We start from the raw sequence: 16,066 nt of genomic DNA on the forward strand, positions 1-16,066 counted from the left end.
GAATTAGCTGTTGTATTTTATGCTCTTAACTATATGTCAGTGAAGTGAAAGGATTCATTTAAGCTTATGAGCAGTGAATGATGTAGTGGAACCTCATGAAGCTCAGCAGATTAATAATACAGCCCCATAGAGGAAATATGGTAAGGGACCATTTAACAAAGTAGTAATCTGACTTGATAGAGAGGCTGCGGTTCAACCTTCAATGATGTGGACTGTTGAAAGAGATGTTTGAAAACATACCTCGATTTTCCTGCTAATAACTCGTGCTGATAAATGCACCAAGAATATCCTAATTCCAGCTGTCCATTTGCTTTCTTCCTTCTGAGAAAAGGGCAAACATTTGTAATAAATATTAAGAACATTGTTTGGAATGGCTACTAGGTGAAGTGTTGCTGAGTTGTAACCTTGTAGTACTTGCCCTGCACACTTTTCACTTGAGAGTAATCCAGTGATCAAAACTAAGAGCAGTTTCAATACCCAGATCAATTTGGCAGAGAAATGTTGGTCTTCTGAGTCAGGGTGACCTTTTCAGAATTTCCTTCCCTCCTTCTCTGCATAGAGTTTCACCATATGGCCAGGCTATCTGAGTATTTCTGCAGTAACGACGTTTTATTTCTCTACCCATAACCAGCCCACCCTGCTGAAAAACTAACAGATGGACTCTGTCAGTAGCTAGTGATTTACACTGGTGATGCTATGCATGTATTTTTGGTGATATTTAAAAACCTTGGTTTTACCTTTCAGAAAGGCAGGTATGCCATTTCTAAAATGTTGACGTAACTTGCCTTCCACTAAGGATGGAAATGAAAGAATAATATAGCACTTGCAAGTCAGTCTCTCGGATAATCATGTTCCCGACAAAGACTAGCTGTTCCTGGCACAAAATATTTAAATTTTAACAAGAGGAAGAGATTTTGCCTTTGGGGAATTCTTCAGCTCATTTACTTAATTTAGATAACTTGTGTTCTGCTATGGTATCTCAATGCTACAAAACAGCACAGTAGTCTCAGGTTTGATTGGGGCTATTTGTGATGCCTGTGATGGGTTTTTCAACCTTTGATAAAAGCTAAGAGGTATCTGAACTACATGACTGATATCTTTTCCATTTCTCCCTCCCATTATTTTTTTTAAATGCATCAACAATTCCATGTTAGAAGAATGATTCTGTTAGAGAAAGACAGCTTTTGGTTTTTGCTTTTAGAGAAAAGAAAGCAAATTTAATGCTGCAATTAGCCATCTCCACAGTTAGGTCTTAATCCTGCTCTGATTGCTGTTGATGGTGAGTTTGCCTTGCAGGCAAATTTTGCATTTATGCTGTTTCAGAAAGGCTTATCAAGGATATGAGATTTCAAAAAAGTGCTTTAATTGGCTAAATGCAGCAGTAGGATAAAATCTAGAGATACTGGAGAAAAATGTAGGATAGCAGCATATTGTATGGGTACAGGGCTTTTTTTTTATCCTAAAGGATTGGACCCAGTGGTTTTGAAAGATCCTAACCGGAAATGAAAAATATATAAAAATGAAGTAATTATTTTGAAATACATGATCTGACCTTAAGGGACTTGTGGTAGCATGTTACTAGCTTTAGCCAAGAACAAGAATGTATAACGGCCAGCAACATTTTTTTATTACATTTATTTTGAAGTGAATTTATTGCTTATAAATATGAAAGGCTAATAAACACACCTAGACAGATGTGGCATACTTTGCTACACTCTGGTATGTGAGTTTTGGCTCTTGAGCATTAGGCTGCTTTGACTGAGTTTTGCACTTTAACTGACATATTTTTTCCAAATTGTGTGATCATTGTCTATATGTATAACTGCATGACATCATTGCCATATCCCACTTTTGACCCAAACTATGTTTCAGACCTACATCACATGTCCACTGAAAGGCTGTTGTATAACTCACCTGTTCTTCAGTCTTATATCCTCACTCAGCTTTCTGCTGTCTTTGAATAGAAATATGCAGTGTTTCTAACCTTTTAGAGCAGCAGTAGAGTAGGATATGTTTGAGGTTGTCCGTAACTCTGAATACTTAAACTTTTTTACTGGAAAAAGAGTGTCTGAGAAAATTGCTCATATTTAAGCTTGTGCTTACTTGAAATTACTAGAGTAACATCTTTGCAATGTCCTCCTGAAGGTTCTCTGTTGGTTGTTTTTGTTTGCATGATATTTGTTGGTGTTACTGGCCTCAGGGTAGTATAGCATTACTCAGCCTAGCTCAGAATCAGCACTTCTAGTGGATTTACTGGGGAAGGAAGACAGCTAAAACTTTATTACTGCCAGCTTATATATTGTGCCTGTTCCACTATCAGTCACAACTGAAGGACTGTGTAGTCCCACTGCATCCCTCAGGTGCTATTGTGGATACGTTCAATGCTTCCTCTTGCAAGGGTTAAACATCTTCAGGTATGGGAATTAGTTTATAGACATATTCCAGCTTCCTCAGTCTGAACCATATCTTTGATATAGGGAAACCACACCTTTGACAGAGAAATAATAAAGATTTTTTTAGGTATAACCTGAAGTTGTAACATTTTTTCAATGAGGCATTTGGTGTTTTAAGTTTTGTCTACTTATTTTTCATTGGCCCTGAACGGGAATAGAATAGTAGCTGAGATGAAATGATGTACAGTCATTTCCAAAATATGGAGGTTTGTAGTGGATAAAAATGTAAACCATAGGTCGTAAGATACAGAATTGATGACATGCAAATCTTCTGTAGGAAAATAGAAAAAGCAAGGGACTGTAGGGAAGCAAGGACCAAGAGCACAGCCTTGAATGTCCTTTGGAATGTGTTAGACATTGTGTACAACACTTTGTGGATCCTTGAAAATGTAGTATGAATTACTCATGCCAAAGGGGAAGGCTGTGTTAGGTATGATCATTAATATTTTGTCAGCCACTTCCCTTTATTATCAAGACAAGACATATTCCTCCACCAAATTTTGTAGTCTGTCTGCTTGCAACAATTTTTCAAGTTTGTGAGCATATTTTCAGTGTGTAAAAAACATCAGTGTTGCTTCATTAAAAATACCAGCTTTCTGACTGAATTCCCAAATTTGCCATTTTGAACAAGTTTATTATAGAGTAATAAACTGGTGGGGGAGAGAGACTAAGAAGAAAAGAAAAAATCTGAGAATGTAAAAACACATAAACTTCTCTGTCAGCATTAGTAGCGAACCTTAAGGAATATGCTTTTTTTTTTTTTTTCTCAGAGATAAAACAAATCCTTTAAATTTATAACATACTTTGTCCTTCTTTTGAAGCCAAAGCTTAGGCAGTTTGACCTTACTGAAGGTCCTTAGGTAATTGACATATGCTTATATATATATATATATATATATATTCAAGAGAGAAGTATTGTTAACTAAATACTTATGAAAACTTACACATATGAAAATATCATAAATTCATAAAGCAAGCAATCTGGATGCATGACCTATTGTTCACAATAAGAACTAAACATACTTTCTTAAATCTTTAAGAAAGAATTGTTTATCAGTTTTAGTCCAGTCTTAGTAAATCAGGCTCACAAAAACTCATTCCAGATGTTGCAGTTCAGAACTTGTGAACTCCACCGAGTTTGCTGAAAAAAGGGCTTCACATGTTTGACACACTGATATCTTTGAGCTCACTCAGGATATCTGTTTTTCAAACATCAAGAAAATTAATGGTAGGAGACAGTGGCAGGAATATGTGATACCTTTTCATAGGCTGGTTCTCATTCTTGAGCCCATCTCTGAGATTATACTTTTCTGCAGTGTAAGATCATGAAAAATCTCTCCTTCCTCTTTGGTTTCTTCTACCTGATGTGCTTAACAGCAAGATTTGTTTGCTATATAGAACAGTCTGTGATGAGAGGCCCGCACTGGATACTGTTGATAGAGCCATTCTTTTGTTGGTGGTTGCTGTTCAAAGACTTCCTTGAGATGTGGAGGTACAATTGGCCTTTGCACACTTTTTCTGTCCATGTTCAGCTGTGTAAGTGGCCCTGTGATGCCTGGTAGCAGAGTTGGAATTAGCTGGGCCTGTTTGTTGTAGTAAGTTCCTTCTCCTTGGTCTCACTTTTCTCCATGTGCATAGGGACACAGTGCTAGACATGTGCTAGACACACAGTACCATAACCTTGCTCCCTGACAGGCCTTACCGTGAGTTATAAAACTGAACAGTAATTCTACTTTGAGGATACACTGGTAGAACAGTTATTTCTTCCTGTTATTGTAAGATGCTTAAATAATCTCACATATCTAGGCTAAGTGAGGAAAATGCTATAAATGCCAAGGGAGTGCCTGATCTTCTCACTTTGAGATACCAATTGTTGTACAACTTTGCTAAACAGCCCTTAATACCTGCTTATCTGGCAGCAGCCATCAGAAGCATGTATAGGTCTCTGACGAAGACTTTCCTGTGCATCACGGCTCATAGCATCAAGCTGTGGGCAGATAGGCATGCTGAAGCCCAGGCTCAGAGTGTACTTTCCAAGCAGTGTCATCAGCTGTCAACATGCACAAAGAACTAATGGTATTGTCATAATCCGCCAGAGCCTGTAAGTGCATGAACTGGTACATGGGCATAAGTGAGTTCATATTTCATTCCAAGTCTTCCTCTGAAAGTATTAGGCAAACATTTTTATTTTGTTTTTAAGTATATTTGTATATTGTATATGGGGTATGTTGCAAGCACTGCTTAAGTGTGATTTTATTTTGCGTTGTACTGAAGACTGAAAATACCAGTCTTTAAATGTTTCATTAGCATATTCCGTCCTTGAAGTTTCAGTACTTTAGGGAGAACATGGAAGAATTAATTTAGTTTTAAATCTGTAATGCACGATAGTGCTACATTCTTTCTATATAGCAGTAGAGACCTACCCATATTAGATTAGAAGTGTTGTCCTGTATTACATCACATCTCTAACATCTAAACCCCTTCAGTCCTTTAAAAATGGAAATTGCAATCACTGGAAACTACAATCTTTCCTTTACATAGCCCAGTAAACATTGCTTACTCACAGTGGCTGATTCAGGAAGCTTTAAGAAAACAATATGTAGAGATATTTATGGGGAGGATCTGGAATCTTCCCCTAGAAAACAGTAATTTTATTTTTGTATTTACAAAATCTTCTTCATTTCAAGCGATGAATAGCAATGACAGATTCTTGAAAATATAATTTGTTGACATGCACTTGCTTGTGTCTGTAGGATTGTCAGTTATCTCGATCACTAAGGTTGGATTCTATAATGTTCCGAATGTCCTTTTAGTTCCTGTTAGAGTATGTGTCTGCACTGAAAGCAATTAGACAATATGGAGATTAAAAAAGGGAATGTCACAAAAAGCAGGAAAAAACAATGCAGAACAGAGGACACAGCATTAATTCTGGGAATAAGAAAAGCTGAGGGTGTAAAGTTGATAATGTTTTCTAAAGAATAGATCTACGAAGAGGAGGAGGAGGGAAAAAAGTTATTTATGTAATAGGGAAGACAAGCAAATAAAAGATTAGGCAGAGAAGGATGAGGCCTTCATGAAAGGTTAACAGTAGCCAGGTACATTTTTAACACATTTTTGCAGTGAAGTAAGTGCAGGCACATATACAACAGATAAAAGAATATTTAGGTAACTGAGAAGTGCTCATGTTAGTAAGAAGTGGGTCATGTTCACCCCAAATGCTGAAGAAACTCTCTGGAACATATCCCAATACTTAGCTGGTATCTGTGTGAATAGAGAACATGCAAGAGAACTCCCACATGACTAGTAAAAAGGCAAATGCATAGGAGGGAAAAGGGGATGCAGATGATGATCAGTAAGTCTTTGAATTGTAAATCTGATAAGGCTGTCATCAATACCTAGAAAAATACTAAAACAAATTATTAAATGAATAGTTTTTTAGAGCTTAGAGGGCAATAAAGGAGAAGCAGACAATATTGGTATGACTTGCTTATTTATTTATTTATTTATTGTGTATGATAAATGAGTGTTTTTGGCTTGTTTTGGTTTGCAGAGGGTCAGTGGCCCAAGAAGTGATATGGAAGCGGTGAATAACGTGTTTTGAATTCTATTTTCAGCCCATCATGTGTGACCATCTTGTGATTACAGTTGAGACGAATGGGTGAAGGACAACACATACAGGAAATCCAGCATGTGGGGAAGTGCTAGATCACTTAGCAGTGTTGCCTTTCCGAGAGCCCCTGGGTGCAACATCTGCCTGGTTGGAAAGCTTGGGCAGTAGTAGCAGACCTGGCCTGTGATTTTAGTTTATCATTTTACTTCAAGAATATAGTATTTCTAAAGGAGAGTATAGCATTAATAAAATGTAATGAATTGCTTCTAATTCTTTCATATTACGCAGCTTACACTCTTCTCTCTTAGTCTGAAAAAGGCTGTCCCACTTAATTCAATGAAGAAAATAAACCGAGGAGACCCGAAGAACTTTAAATTATGTCACGTTAAAGTTTTGTGTGTCCTGTCGTGGTAAAAGAATCATGGGTTGACATCATACATAAACATCTTGGGGAAAAATAAGCAGACAAACCAAAAATCAACTTATTTCACAGAAGCGTTGATACAGCACAAGGTGCAGAGTGTGGTATAACTTAACTAAATGAGGGCTGCTTGTGCCCTTCAAATCAGCATGGGCACCAGAGTTTGCAGTTTTCCAGAAATGCTTTAGCCTGAATTAGCTGGTGAAAAACTTTGTTCAAAGCTTGGTTTAGACGTGCAGCGATGACTAACAATTTTCTATGTGATTTCAAAAGGTTTTGTTTGTTTGATTGTTTTTGTGTTTGTTTGTTTATTTTCTTCAGAGAGAAAGCTGCTAATAATCAGACTTCTGTAACTCCTTTTCTGGTTCTCTTCCTAGTCCAGGAAAATTTGTTAGCCTTTAAGAACTACTGGGTTGTATGAAGCTGTTTATGCTATCATTTTGTTGTCATTTAGTGCAAATATTGACCTGTATTATGTACCTGGAGAACATAATGAATCAGTGATGCTGACTCCTATTCAAAATAAACACTGTTTAAAGCACTTCCTGGAACATTTTCCAGAGTAATGAAAGAGTTTGAGGGAGAAAGAACAACAGGCTGTTCTGAAACGGTCCATGAAGAAAGGTCTTGCAAAGCATTTTGGAAGCCTTTAAAAAGTTTTTGTTGCTATCTCTTCTTGACCATGCTACTTCATGAAGATTAAATAAACGACAAGAGTGGAATAGTTACGCATTTATGCTTCATTAATGCCTCTTAAGAGGAGGGAAACATGAAGGAAAGGGCTGCTTCTGAGATAATGGATTAAACATTGTTTAAAACATGGTGTAGAAGCCATGTTCATTGAAATATTGCAAGTTATGATGGCTTCATACACTGTTCAGAGAGGAATGACAGCAGCATCATGCGTTACAGAGGTAGCAAGTACATACCAGAGAACCAGTAGCCATGAGAATATATATATGAGGAGATATATATATATATGTTATGCAGAGATTTGGTGCATCTGGTTTTGAAAATTTGCTCTGGAGTTTTCAAAGTTCAATATTTAAAATGAAACCTGCATTTTGTTGGAAGCATTGGGAGCTCAGTGGTTCAGCTTTTACCTCCTATTTCTGGTTCTGCCTTTTTCATTGAGTTGCTTAAAAATGAGTAGATAAGTCTGTCCCTGAAAAGGGAAGAAAAGTTTCAAAGGGAAACTGTTTTAAATAAAATATTCAAAATCATTTCCTCATTCTATTGAACTTAAAGCTTCATGTGGAAAAGTAAATTTGACACTATTGCTACTTGGTTTTCAGGCACCTATTTTTTTTTCCCAGGCAGCTTTCAGTTGAAAATATTTTTCAGACTGGATAGAAAGAAATTGTTTTACTTCCTATTATAAAGCTTCCCTGCTGTTTTAGAAATAGAGCTGTTCTTATGTGAAGTCTAACCCAAATATTTGAAAGGGGCCAAATGAGATAGGAGAAAGAATGATCCCCTCTATTATTTTCTGTATGTTTTTCTTCTAAAGTGCTGTATGGCTTAAGCGCACTAGCCTTCACCTCCCATCTGCATTTCAGAATCTTACTAAATGTGTTGCTCAGGAAGCACCTTTATAAACGTGAGTGACACCAGGCCCCTGAGTGAGTAACATAGCCCTTAATAAAGTGGTAACCTCTGATAGTCACACCAGTTAAGATTTTGCTTACATGCTTTCAAATGAAGGTATGAGATGAGATACTGTTAAAGACATTTCTGCCAAGTTGAAATACAGGAACTTTAGCCTCCACATGAGGAAGATTTTGAGACTGACAGAGCATTGGACATAGCCCTGGAACAACCCGCCCGGATGCCACCCTGTGCCACGTGCTCTAGGTGTCCCTGCTGGAGCAGAGGGGTTGGACTAGATGGTCTCTAGAGGTCCCTTCCAACCTCAGCCACTCTGTGATTCTGTGTGAATGGCAGTGAAGCCACTTATTCAAATTTCCTCCACTTCATAATGTGAAGGGAGAGTCCCACTGGACAAATGAGCCACTGCAGCCCCCTCAAGGTGCTGCAAGGTCAGCCCAGACTCTACTCCCTGCTCCTTCTCCATGCAGATCCTGGTCCATTCCTAGTGCTTCGTGCTGCTGCATTTTGGTTAGCCTTTCACCAGCAGACCTAACCCACATCGAAGGCATTACAGTTCTATAAATTGTTATATGTAGAAGATATTAAATGTATTGTTAAACATTCTTAAGAATATTGGCAAAAGCTAGTTTGATTGCTGTTCATTTACTGATAACATAGGCCTTTTACAGGGAGTATTAGGAAGATGCAGCTGCTTAAAATGTTAGAAAAAAAGTGTATGTTTCTTTTAAGAAACTTGTTTGACTTCCTTTTTTATCCAGGTGCTTCTGTTAGGGTCCTTTGCATTTGTCTGTACAGCACAGTGAAAAGTCTGCATACCTATACTACCTTATTGGTCTATTGCCTTTACAGACCAAGATAAATAGGAGTAGATTTCTATAATATCCTGTCACATCAGATGCTAGAAAATTAATGCGGAAAGTAGAAATCATGGAATGAAATTCTGAAAGGGCATCAAATTTCTTTCTTGTCAAAATCAAACCAGATAAAACTCTGAAATATTATGAAATTACATTTTTTCCTTAAATTATCTATGTTTTTCTATCATCAACTTTGCCTTCTTAAAATAGTGACTTTATATTTTCTAGAATGTTGCCTTCTTCAAATAATGATTTTATATTTATATAAATTATTTTATTTAAGATTTCAAGCTGTTTTTTACAATAACTTGTTCGTTTTGCAGAATTTTCTAATTTATTTACTACTTGCAATATAGTGAGTGGGGAGGGCTGCAGTTCCACAGAATTGCATGTAACTCACAACATGAAGTGACTAATGTTTAGAAGCTTTTAGGAATTGTTGAAGTTTTTTCTAAAGAATTGGCATTAAATTGGAAGAGGAGGAAGAATAACAAGGAGGAATAACATCCACTTATATAGTCTATACTTTCTTTAAAACTCTCTTCGTGCTTGTATTTAGGAAAGCAGATTGTATAATACTTTAAAAATTGCTTATGAGTTCACAGTAGAAAAGAAACTTTGTTCTGACAAACTTTCTGCTTTCTCACGATAGGTGTAAGAATTTCTGAATTTGCACATATGTGTCTTTTAAAATGAAAGTATGCTAATACCATGGAATATGTATTTTTTTCAAATGTAATTTTCATTTGTATGGGGATCAGTGTTTTTTTTTTTTTTAATAAGTTTTCTTGTTCTTTCTAAAAACAGTCATTTTGTTGCTTTAAATCCATTTTAACCTCTGAGTGTGAATGTAAGAGAGTGGTATGTTTTATTATGGTACTTCTATAAACTGTATAAACATTGAATTTTTTTTTATGGAAACCAATATTGGATTCATGCCTTTAATCCAAGAGCAGAGATTTCTGTGGCTGTGTGCTGTGCTCAGTCTTCTTGGGCCCATTCACTTTGTGCGTGATTTCATTGGACAAACTAGATTGTGTAAGAAGTCTGTGACTACTTGAAGCACAAACTAATTTATTTTAAAAAAATCAATTCAGGACTTAAGGAATTTAATCTAAATGAAATTTAGATGAGATTATATTGAGGAGGTATTTGTACTGAGTTGATTTGAAAGGCATTATAAGCTGGGATGAGTGAACATGGTATGGAGATGCTGTGACCTACTTTTGTGAAAGGCCCGATTTCTCTACTTGTAGAGAAAGTGCTGTCAGTGACTGCTTTAAATATTTTATTACAGAAACTGTAGCTCCAAGATTTCACTCCTCCTGCCTACCAGTGACCAGATAATGTGTGACTGTGTTTCATTTTTGTTCCCCTTCTTGTTCTTGCACTTGTTCTTGTTCTTCTCGTGGGAGTGAGGGAGAAGACACTCCTTCCAACCGAGCATCATTTCTTGCCTTGGCTCTTCACTCTCTCTCTCTGTCCATTTCCACAGTGGCTCCATGCCTGATTCTGCAGATTCCATTTTGTTCTGCATTGCCTTTATTTACAAATTCACAGTATCGCTTCCATCTCCTTATGGACGTTCCTGCCTTCATTCCATCTGTGCTGACACCCTTATTTTTGACTTCATGTTCTCGAAGTGTGAACCTCCCTTTTCCCTTGCCTTTGCAGTCTTGGCTCCTTAGCATGAGCAGAACTTATCATGTTTTCTTCCTCTGCATGCAGGGAAATTCAGCTCCATTGTCTGCTGATCACACAGGTCTACCTGACATGGTTGGTCCTGTTTTACCTCAGATACTCAGGTAGTGCATCTTTTCTGCAATGTGCAACTGCAATATCTTTGAACTTTAAAATGCAAGTGTCATTCTCTTTAAATACCATTTTTTTTTCTGACTCCTTGTTAATTTTAGGATCCATCTACATTGTTCTCTTCATTTTTACCAACATGGATACACATTTTGCACTGCTTTTTACTCTTGTCTCCCTCTGTGCCTTATCTGCAGATGCTGTGAATCTTTCATAGCTTGCAGCTATGGAAGCAGCGTCTTCAGCTTACCACTCATGTTTCTTGTTTGGAAAATCCCTGTGCAGTTCATGGTGTCAGCACAGATGTCTGCTTGGCTCTCTCATTTTAGTTCACATCATTTGTGAGCATTTACTAAAATACTGTCTGTAAGCTGCTTGTTATTTGGTATGTTTATATTCAATGTAGTATACAAGTAATGCTCTGCTGATCTTCTGATCTGCTTTTTTAAAATATTTAAAATACTTCCTTCTCTAAACTAGTGTCCTAAAATCAGTCAGTAGAAGTCAGTAAAGCACTGTAAGCAGAAGAAACATCAAAATGTTCAGCAAAGTGCATATTAAAGGACAAAAAATTTGCACATACACATTTCTGTTTAAAAAGGTCTTTCAAATTTACATTTAGAGCAACACATGCAGAGATCAATGATCGGAAATTAGTCTGATTTAATGTATTAAGCAGTTTTAATACTTCTAATACTTTTTAATACTTTTAATAATTTTTATTGTTGTTATTTTTTAGTATATTCTCAATTACTTGTGGACTTATAAAAATAAATCTTAACAGAATCATTAAGCATTTTTCTGACAGAAAAACCTAACATATCTCTGTGAAAACCTTCCCAAATCTTGTTTTGTCACTTGTTTTTTTTTGACAGGAGAGCAATTTGTCCCCAAATTATGGCTCTGGGGGTTCTTTATCATGGAGGATAATTTCTAAATTAGACTTTCCAAGTGCATTTTGAATGGTGACTAACAAACCTAATTGCATACTGCTCATCTGGACATTCCTTCTTAAATTCCTTTCTCTGGGTGCAGTCACATACCTCTTTCTAGGACTGTGCTGCCCCTTTTCCACTGGTGCCATGCTAACCAGCCCTGCATAATGAGCTCTTCATTTCATCATTAAGACAATTCTGTAAAATCATTGAAAATGTTGTAATGTTTGGGATTTTTGTTCATACGGAAAACTTCTCAATTCCAAATTTCAAACTGGTAAAGCAAACACTGCAAACAGAATTACTGAGACAGTGACAGCCTTGCATCTACTATAACTCATTTGGTTGTGTTCTCAGTTAAATAAAACTGTAAAATATTGTTTGTGTAATAATTTCAAGAAAGTTTGATACTTACTTAACAAAAACATATGTAGACTAATTAGTTTAACTGCTTGTATTCCACTCTGAGAATGTGAAGCACAATAGAGAAATGATTTGTAGTTCAGGATGTTCCCGCTTGCAATACTGTAGTGAAATAGGGACCTGCAATGATAAGGTTTTTACCTATCTTTTAGCATTTTCTGTTGTGTGTAAAAGATGGGTATTTTGTTGCTTGTTTGTTTGTTTTCATGCATGTGGTAGGGTTTTTGGCCTAGGAGAAGAAATCTAATTAAATTTGTGTAATGATTCTGGGACTTACTGAGGCTTCCAATACTCCCACACATTTTTCACTATGCTATTGTACGAGACAAATCATTTTTGCGTTTGAGCTGAAGAGTACTGTGTTTGCGTTTGATGCACACTAGCCCTTGGGTGACTGAGCCTTTTGGGCCTTGCTGTAGGTGCTGTCAGTAACATTTCCTGATGAAGAAGTCTTTCTGTAATGTATATTCTCAGTCAAGTACCAGTTCTTGTGCTCACTCAGGTATTCTGAAGAGTAAGGGCATATCTGCATAGGGTACCATGCATCGTGTCTGGTGGTGCTGAGGAGAGGCAAGTGCAGAACATGCATGCAGGCCATGCATAAACCAGTTTTGTACTGTTCTGCAGCCCAAATAATCAGCCTTGTAGCATGATTGAATGTATGTATGCAAACTTGGCTAAATGATTCTTTTGTTAAAAAACAAGGAACATGCCACAGCCTGTGAGTGTTTCTTACAGGCAGAGCAGCTTGGGTGTCCTCTGATTCAGAGGTGTCTGCAGTGCATTTACCTGTGTGGTGCATACGGCAGTCTTTCACTGCACAACTACCATCTCTGTTGTTCAAAGTATACAATAATGGCAGTTCCTTTATCATGAAGATCTGTAGCTATTCAGAATTGCTAAGTCCTAAAGTAAGTGAAGGAAATGGAAATCTCCTGAGGACAGATTTGCCTGCTATGTTCCACATGCTTACTGCTGTTGCTCAGTTCAGAAGTGTCTTAAACTCAGTGCTCATTTGCAGCATTTAGTGCATCTGTTGATGGTGGCTGGCTAGCCTAGATGACTAGGATACTCAAAGACATCTAACAGTAAATGTGATGGAAACTACCTGGATTGATTGTAACCTTTACAATTTTGTCAGATATTTTTCATTCTTTTAGCTATTTCTTATAGAACCTTCCTCGCAAGTACCAAACAGTGCATAGTGAGTTACCCGAGCAGCAGTGATTTATATTAGGTGGCTGGAGGTCATCTAGTCCAACCACCCACTCAGAGAAGTGCCTTACACCCAGCAGTTCTGTATTTCTACATTATTAGTGCTCAACCCTGCTGCATTCAAATGAGAGCAGCATGAAGGCAGCTGGGAAATGTGAGCCCACTGCAGTGAACAAGCTGTGAACGAGCACCACCAGTTCCCATGGAATTAAACAGGTTCTGCTTGCTTGGGCTGGTGTTGAATTTGGGCATTTGGGCACTTGGGACTCTGTCCTCCTCTCCATTACCGCCACAAACGTTATTTAAGAAAACTCACCTAATGGTTGCAAATGAATTGCATTAGCAGGGGAAGATAGGTTGGTATGGATTTGGGGCCAGTTTATTTCCCTCACTGTCTTGAAGTGACTTCCAGAAGGTGTGAGGAGCCAAAAAAAGATATGACCCAAAAAGTATCTGGACCTTTTGCAGTTTCTGTTGGCTGAATAACCACTGCAGTTCACTATTTTTCGTTGCCCTCTGTGGGGAGAAATTGAGATCTCTTTGCTTCCAAATAGGAAAGTAGGAAATGTAATTCCAGCTGTGACCATATAAAGAAGTGTGTATGTACAACTATTCTTCCTTTTTTTTTTTTTTTTTCATTTAGTGGGGCTACATCCATTGTCTACAGATGCAGGCAGAAAGGGACCCAGAAACCTTACGCCGTCAAAATGTTGAAGAAGACAGTAAGTTTTCCTTATTTTTGTTTGGGGATGTGGTACAGGGGTGTGGGGGGTCTCCTTTTCTTTGGATGTGGTTTCTTTGTTGGGAGGGGGCAGATTAGACTGAGGACACCTCTGAGATTTGTATTTCTGCAGCTGAACTTTTTGTGTTCCTCAAGGTTAAAATAGCTTAGAGGTAGCAGCACTCTGTTGACAATGTCTTATCCCTGTGAATCTTGCTTGTACCTTCATCTGGCATCTTCTGTATAGACCTGGATTTGGGCAAAATGTTCATTTGGAAAAAAAATTATTTTATTTTTGCCAAAGAAAAATGCAGAATTGTATTTATTTAAACATTCTGTAAATTCTTTTCACTTTAGTACATTCTTTTCATCAAAAATATGATTACTTGACTTGACTTTTTCAGAAACTCTTTAAAGCATCAATTCAGAAAGTAAATTCATTTGGACATTTGTTTCAGTTCTACCCCAAAGTATTTTTTTAGACTCCAGTAGAATTAAATATTTTTAGAGGTACTTTTTTTTCTTCTCTTACAAAACTCATAAGAGAACCAGTTGAGATGTCAGTTATTTTTGCAGCTCTGTATATATCGCGCTTCTACCACAGTTATTTCTGTGTGTGCTGTGAAATGGTTAGTGAAAAGCATGAAGACAGCCTCAAGAGGAAAGGCTGGTACTGGCCTGAGAGACCTTAAGCAGCAGGAGAAAGAGGCAGCTAGGGAAGAGCAATTCCTGTTTCTAAATTGAAGGGAACAAAAATTTGAGAGGAAGCTGGCAAGTAGTGAGGCATGGACATAATTTTTATTCATGAGTCATATTGATTCAGTTTATTCTAATGGTAAATTATCCATTATTGCATAAAGTTCGGCAGTGTTCACATGTAGCAACGTAATGATGGATGGGTAGGCGTAAACATGTCTAAATGTTGAATGGTCTCTGTGCAAGACATAATGAGCAGGTTCCACATGAGTAAAATGTTAGCATTAATTTGTCATCTTTGAAAATAAGCCAAATTTTAAACTAGCTAAGAAATTTAGTTCTGTATGTTGCTTTTGAATCTGCATCTGGTGCATTGGAGGAAGCAGAGTATATGTGAGGAGTTTGCATTGCTTCTGCCTAAATTCTGTTATCCCTATGGAAATGCAGAGAACTTCAGTTTCAAGCTTTTGTGTGTTCCCTATGCCAGTGATTCCCATATTGTTTTAGGAACATGCTCCGATGATTCTCACTCTGAAAGACACTAAGAAAAACGATATTATTTAAAAATATATCTTTGCCATTTTTTGTCTTTGTAGAGAGATTAATTCACGTTCATAATGGGCATATTCATACTAGATCCAACTGTTTGTTTTGGGGAACTATTTAATTCAGATTTTTAGCGTATTTTTGGAGCATATGAGTTACGAGTTTAATGATAAAAGTGTAGGAAAAGTGATGAACAAGGACATAAGAATATGCCTATGGAAATTGTTTGCACAGCAACAGTAAAAAAACTCAGTTGGGCCTTGATTGTATCAGTAATATGGGTAGTGTGAGCACAGTGTGTATAAGCAGTGTGCTACCCAGTGAGTATAGTTCATGAAATAGGATGTTTGGGATATTTTGCTGCCTGTTGAGAACAAGAGATACTACAGCAATAACGGTGTTAAACAGTGCTCTCATAGCAGATATATCATCTTTGCACCGTTACTCAGTATAAAGTGTGGGCTTAATCATGTACTAACATTTTGATTAGTTTAAGTTTCTTGTTATTTTAAACATCAGTTATAAAGAACAGAATGACCCAATAGTGGGAAAAAAATAATGGAGAAAAAAAAGAGGAAGAGGAGTTGACTGTTTATTTTTGATGCACACAGTCCCACTTCTATGGTTCCTGTTTCCAAATGCACATGCAAGAGATCTGGAGCGCAAAGAGAAATTAAGAAGAGAAGACTAAGTAAAATAGTGAAAGAGCAAATTCCTCTGATTTTCCCTTAAAACTGTCTATCTTTCCATGCTGCTTAGGACAAGACTA

General features: G+C 37.1%; 1 protein-coding gene across 1 annotated transcript in view; it reads left to right on the plus strand.

Moving 5' to 3' along the window:
* CAMK4 (calcium/calmodulin dependent protein kinase IV) overlaps nt 1-16,066 on the plus strand; it is a 154,450-nt gene that overhangs the window by 51,553 nt on the left and 86,831 nt on the right. The window contains exon 2 of the mRNA XM_088530801.1: nt 13,978-14,056. Coding sequence (XP_088386927.1) covers nt 13,978-14,056 — 79 coding nt within the window. The remainder of the gene's footprint in view (nt 1-13,977; nt 14,057-16,066) is intronic.

The sequence above is a fragment of the Tinamus guttatus genome, unplaced genomic scaffold, assembly GCF_059628265.1.
Source record: "Tinamus guttatus ecotype Peru unplaced genomic scaffold, ASM5962826v1 Tinamus_guttatus_pri_ptg000388l, whole genome shotgun sequence".
Taxonomy (NCBI): Eukaryota; Metazoa; Chordata; class Aves; order Tinamiformes; family Tinamidae; genus Tinamus; species Tinamus guttatus.